This window comes from Camelus dromedarius, chromosome 4, assembly GCF_036321535.1.
Source record: "Camelus dromedarius isolate mCamDro1 chromosome 4, mCamDro1.pat, whole genome shotgun sequence".
Classification (NCBI taxonomy): Eukaryota; Metazoa; Chordata; class Mammalia; order Artiodactyla; family Camelidae; genus Camelus; species Camelus dromedarius.
Window position 1 is genome coordinate 44,542,809 of NC_087439.1, and position 19,446 is coordinate 44,562,254.

Here is a 19,446-nt window from a genome sequence, read left to right on the forward strand (position 1 = left end):
ATTTCTAGAAGGTTGATAGTGATGTCTTCCTCAATAAATGTGATCTATTTTTATCAACATGAATAACCTTAAGCCAATCACATAACCTCTCTGAGTCTCATGTACATAATTAGGCTCTGTAACCTCCTCCCAGCTCTAAAATCTACAATGTGATTAGGGATCCCAGGAGGAAAAAATTTCTGGACCAAATACTCCCTTGAGTGAGTTATGCTATCGTAAAGTGAGAATCCTTAACAAGAGCAGAAACCGTATCACATTATGAGATGCATCCTCAAATGTAACTTCCTTCCTGTAACTTCTTTCACTTGAAAACAATCACTATTTTAATTCATAATAGAACAGATTTACCCCAACCCAAATAGATGAAACTCTATTTATGAAGTAGACACTCTATTTTCCATTTTATGAAGAAGGAATAAGAACCACCAGAGAGAGAAATAGCAAGTCAATCTATTTCTATAATCACATAAATAATATTTGCAACCTAAGGTTAACTTTCCTTTATACCTCAGTGGTACTAGAAAAATGTTCATATCTTTCCGTTTCTGACTTAAATTTTTTTTTTTTAAAGAAAGCATATGTGCAAAACACCTTGGTGATCCTGTTTAAAAGAAAAGGAGGAAGAAGAGAAGAAGAAAGGAAAAAGAAAAGCAAGGGACGAGAAGCACCCAAGAACTGGTATTTTAAATAAGAATTCTCTGTCTCAGTCAAATTAGCAGCCCATTGCAGTAAGACTGAACTCCACATCACATATCCACTTAAGATCTGAAAAGAAATGCTGCTTCCATACTTCAGTAATGCCTGTGCTATCTATTTCCTTTAAAGAAACTCTGCCTTTAATTCAATGTCATTGGGATTAAAAGCACTGTGGTCAATTTTAAGTATTTTCATTGGCTCAGGCAACTAAAAGAGAAAACCAATGTTGACCCAACACTAACTTGGAAATATTCCAAAGTTCTGGATCTATTCGTGTATTGGTCTCCAGGCTTCAAATCTACCATTGAGTTTTGCAAATTCTGTCATATTTATGCTTTTTAAATATTTAACCAAGTCACATTATTATTATGTCAGAAGCTCCAAGCCTCACTGAGAAAGTGTGTGAAACAAATAGCAAATCAACCCTATGGGCTGTTTATGCATCCTCTGTTGTAACCCACACAGGAGAAAAGTTGCCCTGAAATCTTCGGGATGCCTCAGAAAACAGCGATTAGAGCCCAGAAAGTTGAAAACACGCAGAGCTAACTAAGGTGAGTAAGTCACAGACTCCTGGGGTTTGGGGAACTCCTTCCTTTTTCCTATGAAGAAACTGAGGCAAGGCGGGGTCAGTCTGTGCTCGGAGTGGCACAGCTAGTGGCAGAGGAACTAGAGGCTGGCTTTTCCAGCCTCTTCTCCCAGGACTGTCCAAATTCTGCCTCTGCCACTCTGTGTGACCTCAAGCAAGTTACTTAAGCTCTCTGAGCTTTATTCTATAGATAGATACAATAGCAGTGACTCCCTTGTGCTAACTTGAGTGACAACTTGGAGAAGGTATGTGCAAGAATTTCACAAGTCCTATAAAGGACTACAAAAGTGCAAATTATTCGCATGTCATTCCAGCATTTCCATCATGATATTGAGCAAGAACCATCCCTTCATTGAATTCATCATCCTTTTCCTGCATAAAATCCTCTCTCAACTTTAAAAATAAAAATAATTGTTCTTTCCAGGGCATTTCCATCCTTCCCAACCACTTTTTCCCCATGTGTCAAAGATACTGCATTGGCTTAAGAAGAAAAAAAAGTGCAAACTAAGAAACAAAATGCATAGCTTTAAGGATCTGAGAGGCACCTAGGGAACTGAGAAGAGGGTGTGTCCTGCAGTTAAGTAGATCAGAGTTCAAATCTTGACTCAACTGCTTAATGGCAGGAAGACATGGCCAATTTACCTAACCTCTAAGCTGGTTTTCTCATTTGTTTAAAAGAGAGAGAGACAGAGACAGATAGACAGACAACACCTAACTCACAGGATTGTTACAAGGATGAAACATGATAATCCAGGTAGTGTTTAGCACAATGTCTGGTATAGAACGTGTTCAGTAACAGGGTAGCTGTGGGCTTGACCGCAGTTCAGGGTACAGCGTGTAAATTAAAGAGAAATGTGGTTATCATCTTCTTTATGCTACTGCATGCTTTCATTAGGCTCACCTGAGTTACTACAATGAGGTATAAAAATAAGTATTTACTTTTTAAAAAGTAAAAATCTACTTACTGCACCCTGTCTCATCAAAATGGTCACCACAGTCATCGACATCATCACACACCAGGTGCTGTGAAATGCAACGTCCATTGCTACACTTAAATTCATCTTCTGTACAAGGTCTGGGCGTTGGTTCTAAACCTATAATTTAAGAATAAGTTGAAGTCAAAACTTTCCTCTGTGAAACCAGATGCTTCCTTCCACGGCAGAGACAGTATCTCTTGCAAATAAGCCCGTGCTTCCCTACAATTCCCGGTCTCCCTGGCAGTTAGGTTGGGACCACATGACCAGTTCCAGCCAATGGACTGTGAATTGGGGGTGATGTATGCCACCTCTGAGCTGAAGCATTAGAGCCCACGTGCCTCCCTGCCACAGCTGGCAACCTAGGAGCCAGGTGTTCCGGGTGGCCTCCCTACCAGATGGAGGAGGGCTCTGTAGTTTGCCTTCTGTGACGGCTAGCAGTGGTTCCTCTAACAGCCTGTTCCTTTTATTCTTCAAGCTTACTACCCCTTTTCTCCACTCTGGAATTTGACCACATGCTACAAATGTCTTGCTGCACTGAAAAATGGCATGATTAATCGGGGACATGGAAAGAGAAGAGGGGAAGGGATAACCCTGCTCAAATTTTTAAAAAAGGTTTTATTTCTGGTGCTGTCCTTCAAACAAACATACTAACAACTTTACAAGCACAGGTTCATCTCTGCCCAAAAAAAGGGAGGGAGAAGGTACACACTTGAACATGGCAATAGTGTCAAAGTCCTCCCTGACATCCAGTCCCCTGGGTGTCCATCTGAGATGGCAGCTAACAGTAAGCATTCTAACTCCACATCAATACAAAGGATAGAAAATAGAGAAGTTAAGCATTTATCAAAATTTCCCCAGATAATATCCTTTTAGGAAAAAAAAAGTAATTGGAGTCAGGGGAAATAATTTTCCTCACCTACTTTTTTTTTTAGGTAAATTAAATTGCCCAGAAAATTAATCAACTCTCTTTTTCAATGGATAGATTTTAAAACATTCTCAAATGGAAAAAAGCACAGATGTTTTCAACATCTGAAATATTAAATGTGGCCTGTTTGAAACTTCTTTCTTGAATTCACATATCATTTTTCTCTTCTGGGAAATGAACTTTCATTTTAAAGAAGAATATTAGATCAGCTCTGTGAACACCAGGGCTGCCTTACTTAACATGATCTTCCCAACCGGGCTTTAAGAAGCTCCCATTCCTAGAGTAACAATCAGAAGCTCTAGGCTGAAGAGTGACCAAACCACATCTTTGAAAAGAGATAAACCATTCACTTGTGAAGTGGGACTCCACGACTATTTAGTATGCATTCTCATTTTCTTAAGGAACTTGACAACATCTGGATCAGATGAAATAGGAAGAAGTGGGCAAGGGGTGCATCTGAGGAACGCATGAGTTTATAGGGTCTCGCAAATCATCATGTCAGCAGAGATCTGCAGTCATGGGTGCAGCTCCAGCCTCTGCAGAACACACTGAAATCCCTGAGGTACATTTTGTAAACTGCAGACAACTGAGGGGGCCCTTAGTTTTCCCTTCACCCTTTGACTATGGCTTACAGTTCTCCTTTTTCTCGTCACTTCCATCTCCACAGTCATCCTCATGGTTGCACAGCTCGTGACGATAAATGCAGCGATTGTTGTCACACCGGAAACGCTGTGCTGAATCACAGGGAACACTCACTAAAGCACAAGATGGAAAAGCAAAGGTTCAGGTTAAGAGTAGAACACAAGGGTCAATATCTAAAACACTCCTGTGCCAGCGCCAGGCTTGCTCGATTCCTCCCTTCATTGGCTCGTTCAATTAACCAGCTGACAAAAACATCCTGAGTATTTTAGTCGACACCTCGGTGCTGTGCTGGGCATCAGACTCAGTCAGGAACAAGAAAGACACAGTCCTGTCCTCATGGAACTTTCACTCTAGCAGAGGAACAGACTTTACAAATTAACCATTCACCTACAATTGTGAGAAGAGCCACAAAGGAAACACGCTAAGAAAGCATCTACCGGGGAGATCTGATCTGGGGGACGGGGTTGGAAGAGGCTTCACATGGGAAGATTCTAAGTCAGAAAGGGGCATGGCTGGCCTCTGGACCCGAATGAAAGGTCTCTGTGGCTGGAGCAGAGTGAGGAGGACGATGGTGGCCATGAACTCATCCTAACAGTCAGGAGGCCACTGTTTATCCCTCTGACTGAAGTTGTCATTGAGCCTCCAGGGCACAAAGCCTTTTCATTAAAGTTTTACACTGTGATGGACTTTCCTTCTCGAATTCCCTCACCCTCTACACTTACAGTTGAGATCTCCTAATCCCACCCTGACTCCTTTTATTATCCAGAGTGAGACCTGTGCACCTGATGCCTGTGCACCTGTGAGGAACCTATGGGTAGAATTCAGGTCCCTTAGTTGGTGCAAGGACATGATCCTCTATGCATGTACCAGGAATTCTGTGAACTCAACACAGATGTGTGTTCCTCCTTCCCACGGAGGATGTGGGCTGTTTGATTTTTCTTCTGCCTCGGTACCACAGACAGGGAGCAAGAGGAGAGACTGGTAATGAAGCTGGGGAGAAAAATCAGCTCCAAGAGCTGGTTCTTGGAAGTATTGTTAATAGAACTTTACAAGAATTATTTGCTGCAAAAGCCAAATGCCACATTATTAAACAGCATTGGCCACTTTTTCACATGGCTGTGTGTCCACCTCTCCAAAGCATAATTTTACTAACTACTGGCACTTTACCTTATAAAGGGAAACAACTTCCTTCTTTGTGATCAAGTTGAAAACAAAACATGGTTAGTTCCTTACGAGAAAAGATGTGGCAAGGAAAATGTTGGGGGTGCCACTGGGGGAATATGATGTATGCTAATTAAAGTTCTCTGAAGGGAAGGAACACTCTGGTATATCATTTTCTAGAGTCAAGTCCCTAGGCTAAAAGTGAACAGTGATGAATCTAGGACATTGAATGGAGGAGGTGATAAGAACCTCAGAAGCACACTGCAGCTAAGTCAGAGTAGGAGTTAACCAAGAGTTCCAACGGGAGTGTTTCTCGGGGGCTGCCTTCTCCTGAGCTGAGGGCTTTTACTTATATCAGAATCACTTGGAGGGCTTATTAATGCAGAGATTGCTGGGCTCCGCTGCCAGACATTCAGAACAGGTAGGTCTGGGGTGGGCCCATCATGTGTGTTTCTAACACGTTCCCAGGTGATACTGACTCTCCTAGTTCTGAGATGACACTTTGAGAACTATTGCCCTAGAGTCTCTCCAATGACTCAAAGCATGGAACAAAATGATCAAAACAAACTTTATTTTCATTCACTTCGTTAAAATCAGCAGTTCTCAACCAGGAGATTAAATTAAAACCTAAGGAGCTTTTCCAACATACATTTTGCCCAGGCCTGATCCTTGGACATCCGGGTTCATTAGGTCTAAGCCTGGGGTGGGGCCAGAGTGTGTGCTTTTGAAATAACTCTCCCCAAGTGATTCTGATAGGTACCCAAACTGAGATTCACTGGTTTAAAACATAAATATGCACCATACAACAGAAAGGAATTAGATGGGCTTGAATTATGATGTAAAGTGAAGTGACTTTAAGGATTAACTAGTTTTAAAATTTCCTCAAGGTATCCTGTGAAGCTCTAGGGGTCTGATACTTTGAGGGGCACCAAAAGGACAGAGCAGGAGAGACACCCTAACTCGACTATAGCCACAAGAGATCTGCCTCTATTTATGCACATTGGGTTTCCAACAATTTCTTTTGAAGAAATTATTTCAAAGGCCACAAAATTTTTAAAACTATGGATGTTGGGGGAGGGAGGGTACAGGTCAATGGTAGAGTGCATGCTTAGCATGCACAAAGTCCTGGGTTCAATTCCCAGTATGTCTGTTAAAATAAATAAATGCATACATACATAAAATTCCCCCCAAAATGATTAGAAGAAGACAAAAAAACTATGGATATTTTCCCAACCTTCTCATGTCCCAAAGAGAGAACTAAGAAAGAAAGCCAAGAGAAACCACACTAATGCCGATCATGTGTCCAGTCCTCAAAAATTGTACGGCCGCCCTCCTGGAACACATGATCTGCATAAGAAACATTGAGATTTTGCCAGACAGCACCCCCTCAGTTCTCTCTCACTTACAGCACAGATGAAGCTCTTCATCAGAACCATCGCCACAGTCATTATCACCATCACACTTCCACGATGACTGGATACAAACGTGATTTTTACATTCAAACATAGTAGCCGGGCAGTATGCGCCATGGGGAAAGCGGGTGGCTGTTGGTGAGGAGGAGACATATTCAAATTATCAGAAAAAGATACTTTTTGGAAAGCTAGCCTGCTCTTGCTGATTCAACCAGATTTACTGTGGCCTTAAACTGTCTGAAATTCTGCTGGAATGTTTCTTAAAGACAGTTATCCAAGCCTAGTATTCAATGACATGACTCATTCTGTGAACAGCACTGGACTTTTTCTTTCTACTTTTTTTTGGTGTAGGTACTGGGGATAGAACCCAGAACCTCGTGCATGCTAAGCAGGCACTCTTCCACTGGGCTATCACCCCACCCACCACACCCTGGACTTTTTATTAATAGGCAAGTGCAACTCTTCAGTGGTTGTCAGCACTGGCTTTTCCCACCATCCATTTGCACAGTCTCTTCGAAACCAGGTTTTAAGATGTGACAACCACATCAACAACAAGGTCCATCACGGACAATCAGCAACAATTAACATTCGTTCAGTGTTTCAAAAAGACTGAAATGCAGGTGACCATACTGGCTTCACATTTTTAAATAATTTTATGTGTCGTTATTCAATTCAGAAAATGCTTAATGTTATACCGTCCGTACGTTCTAATACCCATTTACTCATTGCTTGAGTATTCTTTTACCTGCAGTCTTTATCCAACTAATGATTTGTAGAGTGAGCTGATGACATATACATACTTTTGTTAGCACAATTAATATACTCTCTATTTGAAATAATCTTAATGAAATGCACTTGAAGGACTGCTGTGAAACAGATGGAGACGGTGACTCAGGCCCCAGGTAAACGGGTAATTATTGATGAATGCTGAACAGAAAATACCTACGGCCTTTTTAATCTAAGAAGCGGTGGCTGATGGGAGAGGCTGGGTCTAAACTGCCGAATCCACACGTCTCAGATAAACAGACCCACAGGTGTCTAGAAACTTACGACAGGTGGCTTCATCAGAGGCATCATGACAGTCGGCAAGGCCGTCACATTTCATTTGGTCAGGAATGCAGTGCCCACTATCACACTGAAAATATCCAGGATGGCAGGTCATCATCTCTGCAGAGAAAAGACGGTCATTCCCAGGTGCCTTGGCACTCGCAGGCAAGCACCGGCTCCGCGGAGTGCGGGACGTGTTCTGTCGCGGACCTGCTCATCCCCAGCGACTGGCACACAGCACACACGCCATGCGTGGTTAGCCAGTGAATAAACTCAAAAGTTACACCTTCCGCGTTCAAGATATGGAGCTTGAAGTACTGATCTCTCCTCTATTAAATAATCTCTAGCTTTTCAGTTTTTCCCCAAAAACCTGAACTCCTCAACACTTAATGTTCTTAATGCTTATTTTTCTCAGGCCCAACCCTCAATCAGTAAACAGCTGTAACAACTACTTAGTGTTTATAATTCCTGTTCCAACGCTCTGACCTCTAAGCCAGGGAGCTGCAGTAGTGTGTCTCTTACAGACACTTTCTGGGGGGTGGCAGGCAGACCAATGTTTTGATTTGTTTACAAGGCCAATGCAGATTAAAGTCTGCTCCTAGGAAATACTTAAGTTCAAGTGAGATTTTTAAAAAACTCTCTTGTTATTTTCCCCTATTATTATTGATCTAGACTGCTGTCAAGTTAAAAAGTAAAGCATAGAAAATATGGAGCAGAAGGTACTGTAATGCTCAGGTTTACACATTACATAAATTATGCAAAAATAATTTTCCTCTAAAAAGCTTTACAAACACACACTGGGAGTCCCTACTTCTGCCCAATATGCTGACCCTAGTACGAGTCTCTGTGGGAAGCCTCTCAAAGAACTGTGACAGTTACCGCAGTCCCGCTCATCCGAGTTGTCCCCACAGTCATTGTTTTGGTCACAGATCCATCGAGAAGGAATGCAGCTCTGATCAGCACATCGAAACTCGCTCTCTGTGCACTCCCGGGGGGCTGAAAAGGAAAGCCACATGGCCATCAGTGGGCACCAGGAGTCACACACAGGAGACAGGCTTACGAACTGACCAACGCCCTCCTGTGTCCCAAGTCCCAGAGAGTCCATCCTCCAAACTAGACCTTCCATCTCAGTTGGAAGTCTATAGAGAATGGCCTTTGTCAAAAGGTTTGTCCAAAGGTGATTTAATCTTACGATAATTTTTTGATTTCCTGAAACTCCAGATGACCTCCTATGGGATTCAACATGAACTTTCTTATAAAGAATAAAATGCCAATTGGATCCCTCTTTTGCTTAAGAAGTTTTTAATCAATTGATAATTGCAGGTGTCATCAGCCTACTGATTCTCCCAATTGCATATGGCAAATGGTGACTACACCTTACTTCCAAAGGTGACTAAAGTTAGAATGTATTAGTTAATCTGAAATCGACATATATCATGATGCAATGATATACTGTAAGTCACCTCAAGTTTTTCTTGAAGAAAAAAAAGTTGGGTGTAAATAAATTCAACAGAGAAAACACACTTGGGTAAATATTCTCTTCCCAAAGCCCATTTTCAGCAGCTAAGAAGGAGCTTATATTTCCAGTTAAAGAAAAAGTAGACATGTACCAGCCAGCAGAAAGAGATCATCCTACCCTCTGAGGATGAATGGCACAGGCAGTTGAATTACAGGCAAAGAGCAGACATCACCCCTCTGGTGGCAGGTCAAAATGATGGACCCTGAACACTCACCGCAGTTTTCCTCGTCGGAGTGGTCTCCACAGTCATTGTGCCTGTCACACCTCCAGCGAAGAGGGATGCAGCGGTGATTTGTACAGCGAAATTCTCCCGAAGGTTTGCATGTCATCGACTCTGCAAAGCACAGTCATTACAAATCATTCAGAAGCCAACGGTCAAGAAATACCAAAGTAGTACTGGCTTTCTTGTGAGATGGTCTGAGGATTATGCTACCATAGTCTCGAAGACCCCAGAAAGAGGAAAGCCAGCAACACTCACCGTTACTATTCCTCTCAGGCTAAACTGAACCTGTCCTGCTGCTTGAAACTAGATCTATTCTCTTTTGCAAAGACTGTTCAAAAAATGAATTGCTACCTGGCCTGTAATTTGCAACAAAGAACTGGAAAGGAAAATTAAGTGATGCTACCAGCAAACAAAACATGTCCCTCATATTGTTTTTTGTTGACTAGATTCAGTGTTATTAAAATAACCCATTATCTTCCTTACCTCTCTTTCAACTAAACCTAACACACACTCACAGACATTTTGTTTTTGAGTTAGAGTATATCCCTAATCTTGGCAAATTCCATCAATTCGTTTGGTCTTTTGTCCATAAATTCTTTCCATGTTGCCAGAGATAGAGGCTATGGAAGGCCAGAGAGACATTCAGAATGTGAATATTCTCCAAATAAGAAATATTCTGATTTTGAAGTATCTTTTTTAGGGGCAGATACCAGATCTCTTCTCTACCTTCCTTCCATCAATTTCAATTAATTTATAAGATTACACAAACAGTTTAAACTTGTTGAGTATAAATCAGAATTCCACATTTGGGAGAAATTACACAACTTCCTAATATCTTAATAGTGTCTTCCCCAATGATAGTATCCCTTGGAATGAGATTTCATTTATGATGATGTAAATTAAACTCCTGTAATAACCTATAAAATGCAATAAAAACGTAACATGTTATTAGAGGCACACAAAGGAAGATGGCACGGAGAATCCACTCTCAGCTCCGGATAAGCTGTTTTGTCCCCTTCCCTCCTCCCCTGCAGCGCCTCATACCACAGTCTTGCTCATCGCTGTTGTCCCTGCAGTCATCGAAACCATTGCACACAGCCCACTGGGGGATGCAGCGGTAGTTTGTTTTACAGTCGAATTCTGTATAGTTGTCACAGCGATAGGCCGAGCTCACTGGAAAGAGAGGACGTAGCAAAGTCAGAATTGAAGTCTCAGCCCTGCCAGGAAACCAAAGACACAAAACTTTTCCATCATCCTATTTAGGACGTGGTGCTGATGAGCAACACTGACCATGTTACCAGCTGAACATACTCTGGCAACTGTGTCTCTTTTAGGTGTGATCTGTTCACCAAGAGCAGAAAGACAGAGTCCTAAGTTTTCTCATTATTTCATTACCACCCATTCGTGTTGCAGTATAATTTGGGGGGAGTGGGCAGGGTGGAGGGAAGAACAGCCTTTGAAGAAAAAAAAAACAAAACAGGGTTGTAACGTCAGCTCTGCCGCTCAGGTTCGTGACCTGTAAAATGAGTTGGTAATGTCACTTCCCCTACCTGACAATGCTTCTCTGAGGCTCAAAAGAGAAAATGCTCGACATACACACAATATAATTTCTTGGTATCATGTTCTGGACAGTTAGACATTGCCTGGGTGGAGAGCAGGAATCAGCCACTTCAGAACCAGGGGTGCGGTCCAACCTGCAGGCTGCGCCGCTCACCTCTGCCTTGCAGTGCCGGAGTTGGCGGGGAGCGCCAAGAGGGAGCGTCCTCTGGGGCTGCAGCAGGGGCCCCACACCCTCCCTCAGTCCACACAGAGGCTCTCCTTGTTCCCTGCTCCTGGCCGAGCCCTGCCCCTCCCCCAGGAACTCACTGCACTCCTGGATGGGCTCGTCTGAGTAGTCTCCACAATCATTGTCTACATCACACTTCCAGCTCTGAGGGATGCAGTGGCCATTGGCACACTTAAAATAGCCCGGCCGGCAGGTCCTGTTGGCACAGTGGGAACTGTCTTCATCCGAGTTATCGCCACAGTCATTCTCCGAGTCACACTGCCAGGATTCCGGGATGCAACGCTTGTTGGCACACTGCCATTCATTGGACTCACACTGGTGATGCTCTGCAAGCAGGGGCATGGATTATCAGCTTGGAAGGCGTCAGGAACAGAAGCTACTGATTTACACTAATGGATCCCAGAGAACCCGGTTATAATTTCTTCTTAGAGGACTTATGTCCTCATGTACTTATTATTAAGCACTACTGCTACATGGGCAGTTATTCTTTGACTATTACTGTCTCCTCAATTCTTAAACCTCTTTTTCTTGCATGCAGAATTAAGGGTTAAGGAACGAACCACTTATGGCCTACTAAATTCACCACCTCCTTTATCTGTTGCCATAATGGTTAATGGTTTCCAAACTTTGTGTTTGTTGCTATTGCTGATGTGTTGTTTTTAGTTTGGAGGGTTATTTTTCCTTTTTTGGTGGGTTTTTTTTTTGGCTTTTTAAAAATGGAAACATAAGTGAATATTACAGCTAAGAGTCCTTGTTTAAAATGGAGGTGGGAATTCCTCATTTCACCCTGAATGTGAGCTCTTAAAGAGGATTCTGTGCAGAGCACACAGTAAAGAACAACCAACAGAGACAACTTACTATTTACCACTTGCCTTACAGTGACCTTAGGATTTTTAAAAACTTCATAAAAATAGATAAAGGATGGAGTTGTTTTCCCCAGGACTTTGGACCAGTCTTTGGTTTAGAACATTCAGAAAATTCCCACAGAACCATGGCTGTACATGATCAACTGCAGAAGCAGGCAAAGAAGGTAGAAAGTGATTCAACACACCGCAAAGAACAAAGTCTTCATCAGACCCATCAGGGCAGTCCTGGTGCGCGTTGCATACGACGTGCGGGTTGGTGCAGTTGCCGTCCATGCACTGGAACTGTCCTAGCCGGCAGTAGCGCTGCGGGCAAGTGGTGGGTTCATCGGAACCATCCGAGCAGTCTTGCCGCCCGTCACATTTCCACCAGATAGGAATACACCTGCACAGAGAAAATAGAGCACTTCTCTTAGCAAAGCACCAAGAAGTTAGAGAAATAAGCACTGACTATCCAGAGAGAAGAAGGCAAAAGTGAATTCCAAACAGTGATACACACGCGTTCTCTTGTGGACTCTCTCCAAGAAGTGGATCAATGAAACCTTGGTTATTGTGGCGTGTTTTCAGAGCAAACATAACTACATGAGATTGAACAGGTTTGCTAAGACCCAATACATGCTGAAAAAAAGTGCTTTGAGTATGATGATTAAATTCCTGCCGCAACAAACAGTAGAGTGTGTGTTTGGAGCTGTGGTTCTGGTAACAGGGATTGGCTGGGACTGTCGGCCAGAGTGAGGGAGGACACCTGGATACTGTCTGGGAAGCTGGAGGGCACTAACATGTGTTGAGAGCCTATGTCATGACAGGGGTAGGTTAGACTCTTAATCGAGGATACCTTCTTTAATCATCAAAATAATCTGAGGTGCTAGGATTTGCATTAACACCTTCCCTTGACCTCAGTCTCTGGCTCAGAACCCCTAGTCGTCAAGGGCTTGTGGCCATTGTTTCATGACAAATACAAATGATTGAAAAAGGATCTGAATGTGTGATCTTGGATCGTCTGGCATAGTTAACTAAGGAGCTAGGCCAGTGTATGTTTAAAAAACACAGAGAAATTCTATCACTCATGAGGGCTGTTTTTTTGTACACTTACATACATTCTCGGCCTTGACACTCAGGACAACTTGTTAGACAATATAAACACATAGTTTGCTTTCATGCTACAAATATAAAAACTTGCATGCATGGGCATAACCATTTGGTTAACAAATTCTTTCTATTCATGGAAGACATTAACTCAAGTTGGAGATGGTTGGATGGTTGGAGACAGTCTTGGTTCATCCCAAATGAACTACATTAATTAGCCCAACTCTTGGTTCATTAGAAAACTCCCATCTCCTGGAGCCTTGAAGTTCAACGTGTATTCAAGAGCTACAGAGGCAGTGGGGAGAGGGGCGAAAGAGCCTTACATTTCATGGTTAGCGCACAGGAATTGGGTGCTGGAGCACATGGGCAAGCACTGGGTGCTGTCACCATGCTGGAAGGTGTGGAAGTTATCTGGACACTCGCAAGTGAATCCACCTCCTCCTGCTTTGATGAGGCAGAGGTGAGAACAGCCACCATTGTTGGTACCACAGGGATTATTCACTAGTGAAAGAAGGAAGAAAATACAAGTTCATTTACTGAAAGAGAACATCAAGCACAGATGAGCTGATCACACACCTCAGCAAACTCATCAACTCTTAGCAAAAAGATCACTATCCTAGATTCATGTTTTTTCCAGAAGCTCATAAATAGGACATGCGGTAGGGCATATCAGCAACCCCACGCTTCGAGAAAACTCATTTATGTGCTACCAGACATGAGGCATACTCATTGGTGATGGGCTAGAAAAGATGTCTCTCAAAGTTCTTGGAGAGCAGGTGGGAAACTTAGCTTATATTCACGCACCCAGAACCTAAGTTCAAGTTTAATTTTCAGCAGATCTTACATTCTTTCATTCTAAGGATAAAGGCAACAGAGGTATGGTCAAGAATGAGGTGGATGGATAAACTGAGCAACATTCTTACTAATTTTCTGGGCTGCCACTCAGAGGTGAAGATGAATTTGAACTTCTGCTAAATAATATGAAGACTATTAACTTCCAGAAAAAAATGTTTTGCCCATTCTCATTTTTCCTAACTTCCAAGTTTACGGTATGTTTTAGCAAGACACTACAACAATTAGGCCAACAAAAAAATCCATTCTATCCCCAAAGAATACCCCTGAATGTTGCTAGATATCAAATGCAAATAGACATTTAATAAATGAAAAGAACAGAGCAGCCTTTTCCAGGAGGTGGGGAATAAACTCCACAGATATTTCCATACCCTCAACTCTCAGCATTTGTTTCACAGAAAACATTAACAAGTAACACTATTCCCAGTAGAAATCATGATATCTATACTTAAAAAAAAAGAATGGCATGCACAGAACCCTAAAGCAACTGTGCAAAACTTCTGAATCACCTACTCACCAATTGGCTGCCTGTATGGATGATACACACGGATGTCATAGGGCCTGTGTGTTGTGTTCACCAGCACCACTCTATTTGACCCATTATATTTGTTGCCTTTTTCAACTGTCTTCGTATTCCAGTCTGTCCAATAAATAGTGTCTTCAAAAATGGTAAGAGCGAAGGGGTGAGGCAGTGTCCTGGTGTCATACACTGTGTGCCGATGGCGGCCCTCCAAATCAGAGTACCTGGGGTCGGAGGAAGGAAAAGTCATTCAGTGAAGATAACATCTCTTCTCCAACGCCTTTAAGGATGGAGGAGTTGACAAATCAATTAATAAAGTTCTACCTCTGAGAGTAACCGAAGTTTAGATTCTCCCCAAAACTCCTAGTCTTCAATTACAACAAAAATTAAACTTAAAGGATATTTGGACTGAACAAAAGATGTAAAAGTTGCAAAAGCAATGCTCTAAAGATAGGAATAGCCAGGAGTTAAAAAATCACTAATCCCTAACTATAGCTGCTTTCCTGCGGATGCAGGTGGTCTAGCTGTGGCCAGTTTACAACCTCTCACGTTGATGTTCTCCATTAAGCATCCTTTCAATATCCTGGGATAAATACTGTTCTTGTTTCCTAAGTCATCAGAAGAAATCAGAGGATAGAGATCTAAAGCTGGAATTCTGCCTTCTCATGAAGAGGAGGGGAGAGGCTGTTCTAGGAGACAGTTTGATTCTCAGTATAACCTAAGCAGTATACACTAGCTGAGTTAAACTATAAGAGTGCAGGGTTAACTCTGTCCACACTGGTAGCACATTTATTATTAATCATGCCCTGGGCACTATTAATGAATCTAAGTGTCATTCATTTCTATGAGCCTATGTCACAATATTGATATTTTAATATTTAAAAATCTTAGAGCAGACCCTAAAACTCACACAAGAGGTGGAATGAGCTAGCAACTAAGAAAGGTGATCACGTTAGCCATGCGATGTTAGAAACATTTCCCAAAATATCCTAACTTATGGTAACTTAAAGAAGGCATAGGAAAACCTGAAGACCTTCTTGACTTTCATTGCTAAGGTTGCAGATAAATGACCAGAACTCAATCATTATCTGTTTCTCAAAAAAAAAAAAAAAAAAAGTAAACCAGAAAGTAGTACTGAGACCTTCCCTTTCAGTTCTTTCATGAGCTCTATATGGAGTGCTCAGGCACATTTTTGAGTATTTTTTGTCACATGTAGGGCCACAGGTACAACTAGAAGGATCTGTCAGCACAGCTCAATATGTACAAGAAATGGATTGAATGCTCTGTAAAAAGTGTATCACCTTACACAGTCTATGAAGTCTGTTTCTGAACACAGGCATTGCTATCCCTTCCAGAGCTAATCAAGCCAACATGGTTACACGGTTACATGAAGACTAAAGGTTCATTCATACCCAAATCACAGTGCCTGATGCTGTAGTTAGAACATTCCTTTTTTGCCTCTAATACTGCTTAAAATACTATCCATGTGTACACTGTCCATTTCAGTGGAGCCTACTAAGCTTTCAAGACCAAGAATAATCTACAAGACCTAAAGGACAACCAAAATCCAAAAAAGTTGTTGAAGTTTCTTTAAACACCTTGAAGCTTCTACTAATTCAAAATGGTATTTTATGGAAAGCTAAGCTCTATGATATTCCTTCAAAGAGAGAACACACACACTGTGGGAAGGGTCAAGGGTGTAGCAATCCGTATATTACATTAAAATGGTACAAATAAACTATAAGTAATATTCCTCTTCTGACCAAAGTTGATCTCTACCTAAGAATAAGTTAGCATCTGCTATCGTAAATTCTGCAAAGAGAAAGCTAAAGTTTGCCTTAGTATCTCAAATGAACCAGGGACAAAAAAAGGATTCCCAGAGCATCACATGTCAAAATCCCTACCATCGTCAATTTTCTGAAGTCTCCTTTTCTACTTATCCTACACATATTTTAAAACTAAGATCATGAGATGATTCCAAGGAGCTCAAAACAGATGTTGGGGATTAGCAGAGGCTGATGGTATAGCCTGTAAAAACCATCCAGTTTCCTTTGCTTTTCAGGACGGGGTGGTAAAGAGTCTTTATCACATGTGTCAACTGAGGAGAATTCTAGGGAAATGTCCCAAGTCAACAAAAGAGAGTTCTGGGATTGATTAACTATGTCTGCCATGCATGCAGAAGAAGAAAGCACTAGTATGTGTACCAGGCATTCCTTCCTCCGTAGTGGCCCGTTCCCAAGAGAATGCGGGATTAGAGAACTGTGAAATTTTCAAAATAAATGTAACAGAATGACGGATTTGTAGAGACCTTTAAAATAGTTCTAGTGAATTAATGACAATTCCATGCTTTTGAATGCAACAGGCTGTGTATCTGGGTACTAGTCCATAAATACCAAGAAGACATTACCACAGTTCAACTGGGCCATAATTAGCAATGCTCCAAAATAAGTATTACTGCTTGGTTAATAATTTGTATTATCTTTTTTACAAGGAGTATTTTTCATTGAACAGTATAATTTTTTCAAATACTAAAATCTATTAGTCATATATTTGGTAGAGAAGGGTAAAGTAAAGAGATAAGGAAATTAAGATAAGTTGAGCACTAAGCTGACTACCACAGGGGAAAGATTACTAGCTCCTTACTTTTAGGAGGATAAGAAGTAAAAGCACCAAGATAAAAACCTGATCTGTATGACTTCAAAGTTCACATGCTTTCTACTGCACCAAACCACAGAGCTCGGAGAATTGCCTATAGGAACTTTTTTTTTTTTTTACAATAGAGGTACTGGGGATTGAACCCAGGACCTCCTGCATGCTAAGTATGCGCTACCACTGAGTTATACCCACCCCCTCACCTATAGGCAATTTAGTTGGAAGTGGCCTTAGAGTGATTTCCAATACACAGGCCAGTTAGAAGCTGCCTGGGAATAACATACTGGCAACAAGCCCTGGTGTCTGGACCAGTTACCCAGTTTGTTTTATTCTTTTCTATATACGTACTCAATGTAACCCAGGTGGGCATCTGTCCAGTAGAGCAGATCATTGGTGTAATCAATGGTGATGCCATTGGGCCACTTTATCTTGTTGGAGATAATCACAGATTTACTGGTTCCATCCATGCCTACTCTCCCAATGTATGCTCGGTCAGCCCAGTCTGCCCAATAGACATACCTGTTGGAGCAAACACAAAGGGTCAGTCCTTAAAGCCAAAAGAACTCAACAGCAAAGACATAGCTCTTCTCCAATTAGAGAAATAGAGTTTATATCCTACAGAGCCTTTCAGAAAGGGAAGAAAACTAACAGAAAATAATGTAAAAGGGGATGATGTACAGGAAATGCTCAAGAATGAACATGATTAGCTGGGGATTTCAGTGGATTTGACATGGTAAGTCCAGTAAAGGTGTTTTTTTTTTTTAACATTATTTACCTGCATGCAGCCAAAATATGTGACTTGAAAAGTGAAAAGGTGTGTCATGGCAAAGAAAATAGAATAGCTGATGAATATCATTTGAAAAAGCTGTGCTTCTACCCATTATACTAAAACATTTACCAGGTAGGAAAAGCAGAAGACAAATTCCAGCAAGATATTGGCCTTGGGATCACTACGTGAACAGCCACTTTGGTAACAGAGGTGGAATAAGGGCATGAAAGAAGAGCCCAAGATTACAGGGAGACAGTACCCATACTGAGGGTGAAGGGCAATTCCTCTGGGATTATCAAAGCAGAAGGTGTTGTTGGCATCCATACAGTGCTCGGCCAGCTTGCGGCGGTATCGACCATCGAGGTCAGAGACAGAAAGGCAATTCAGGTAGGAGTCCACCCAATAGAGCTTTCTGAAAATGAAGAGGAGAGCCAGGAGTTACAGCCCTGTCACTTGGGAAACACTGCGCATGTAGCCACCCAATTTCCTATCCAAGCACTTTTCCCCCAGACAAACAACGGCAAGTGGAAGAACCACTGAGCTTCCTGCAATGAGGCAACAAAAGATGCAAGAATGTGTGCGACACCTCCCACTGTAAGGTGATATCACATGGGGAACTCTGGGGCACACTTCACATAAGGATTCTGGCTTTACTTGTTTCATGCAGCATAAGGCATCTTTCCCAGGCAATGCTCCAGGCTTTAGAGAAGCAAGGAGGCAGAAGTGAGAGCAATGAGTGTCATGAACTATAGTTTAAATGGTGGAGTTGAGAAAACAGACTTGTCTAAGTGTATCACTGAGACTGCACAAGGGAGCTCAGAATCACAGCATCCTTAAGATAAAGATAAACATGACCCATCCCTGGCCCTGTCTGATTAGGCTGGCAAAATGAGTTCCTTATCCTGTACCGAGTTTAACTTAATCAAACTTAAAAAGCTTTAGAAACTTACTAGACTTTCTTACCTCAAGGATATTTCAGTTCTAAATATATTGCTATTCAATAAAATCCACTTAAGGGAGCCGGGTATAGCTCAGTGGTAGAATGCATGCTTAGCACACACAAGGTCCTGGGTTCAATCCTCAGTACCTCCACCAAAAATAATAAATAAACCTAACTACCTCCCACTCCAAAAAATAAATTTTTAAAATTAAAAAAAAAATCCATTTTTTTTTCTGTAAGGCAGGAGTTTTTAATCTGGAGTTCTTAACCTGACATCAGGGTCACCTAGGCTCTGGGGGGGGTGGTTTGTGTCGACTCTAAAAGTGATGCAAAATTGTATGAACATAAATTTGATAAGTGCTTTTATCCAGCAAGGGGTCCACGGATTTCACCAGAGTCTTAAAGCACCCATAACTCTACAAAAGGGTTCAATACCCCAGAATGAGTGTCATTTAGAATCTGATAGTAATTCCCACTGGAATGATTTCCCTTCTAAAAGGCCCCAGGGTCTCCTTGCAAGAGGTAAGCCTGATCCAACCACGCTGGTGTCAGTGTATTTAGCTGTTAGGACAGCAGCATCTTGGTAGACTTGAGGATGAGGGAATGAGGATGCATAACTGCACGAGCCTTGCCATTTACTTCAGTTGGGTAAATCCTGATGAATGAGATGGCCACAATCTTGCATTCCACAATCGTAGAGGCTAACAACAGCAATAATAACAGCAGCTATTTATTAAATGCCAGGTCCGAGGCTAAGGGCTTTTTTAAAGTATTACATTATTTAAGATCA

General features: G+C 41.8%; 1 protein-coding gene across 1 annotated transcript in view; it reads right to left on the reverse strand.

Moving 5' to 3' along the window:
- Positions 1 to 19,446, reverse strand: part of LRP2 (LDL receptor related protein 2) — a 181,181-nt gene that overhangs the window by 24,239 nt on the left and 137,496 nt on the right. The window contains exons 51-63 of the mRNA XM_064484889.1: positions 17,976 to 18,128; positions 17,296 to 17,466; positions 14,293 to 14,519; positions 13,247 to 13,424; positions 12,026 to 12,222; positions 11,055 to 11,300; positions 10,233 to 10,361; positions 9,180 to 9,299; positions 8,326 to 8,442; positions 7,450 to 7,566; positions 6,394 to 6,531; positions 3,817 to 3,939; positions 2,248 to 2,376 (exon numbers count right to left, since the gene is read on the reverse strand). Coding sequence (XP_064340959.1) covers positions 2,248 to 2,376; positions 3,817 to 3,939; positions 6,394 to 6,531; positions 7,450 to 7,566; positions 8,326 to 8,442; positions 9,180 to 9,299; positions 10,233 to 10,361; positions 11,055 to 11,300; positions 12,026 to 12,222; positions 13,247 to 13,424; positions 14,293 to 14,519; positions 17,296 to 17,466; positions 17,976 to 18,128 — 2,045 coding nt within the window. The remainder of the gene's footprint in view (positions 1 to 2,247; positions 2,377 to 3,816; positions 3,940 to 6,393; positions 6,532 to 7,449; positions 7,567 to 8,325; positions 8,443 to 9,179; positions 9,300 to 10,232; positions 10,362 to 11,054; positions 11,301 to 12,025; positions 12,223 to 13,246; positions 13,425 to 14,292; positions 14,520 to 17,295; positions 17,467 to 17,975; positions 18,129 to 19,446) is intronic.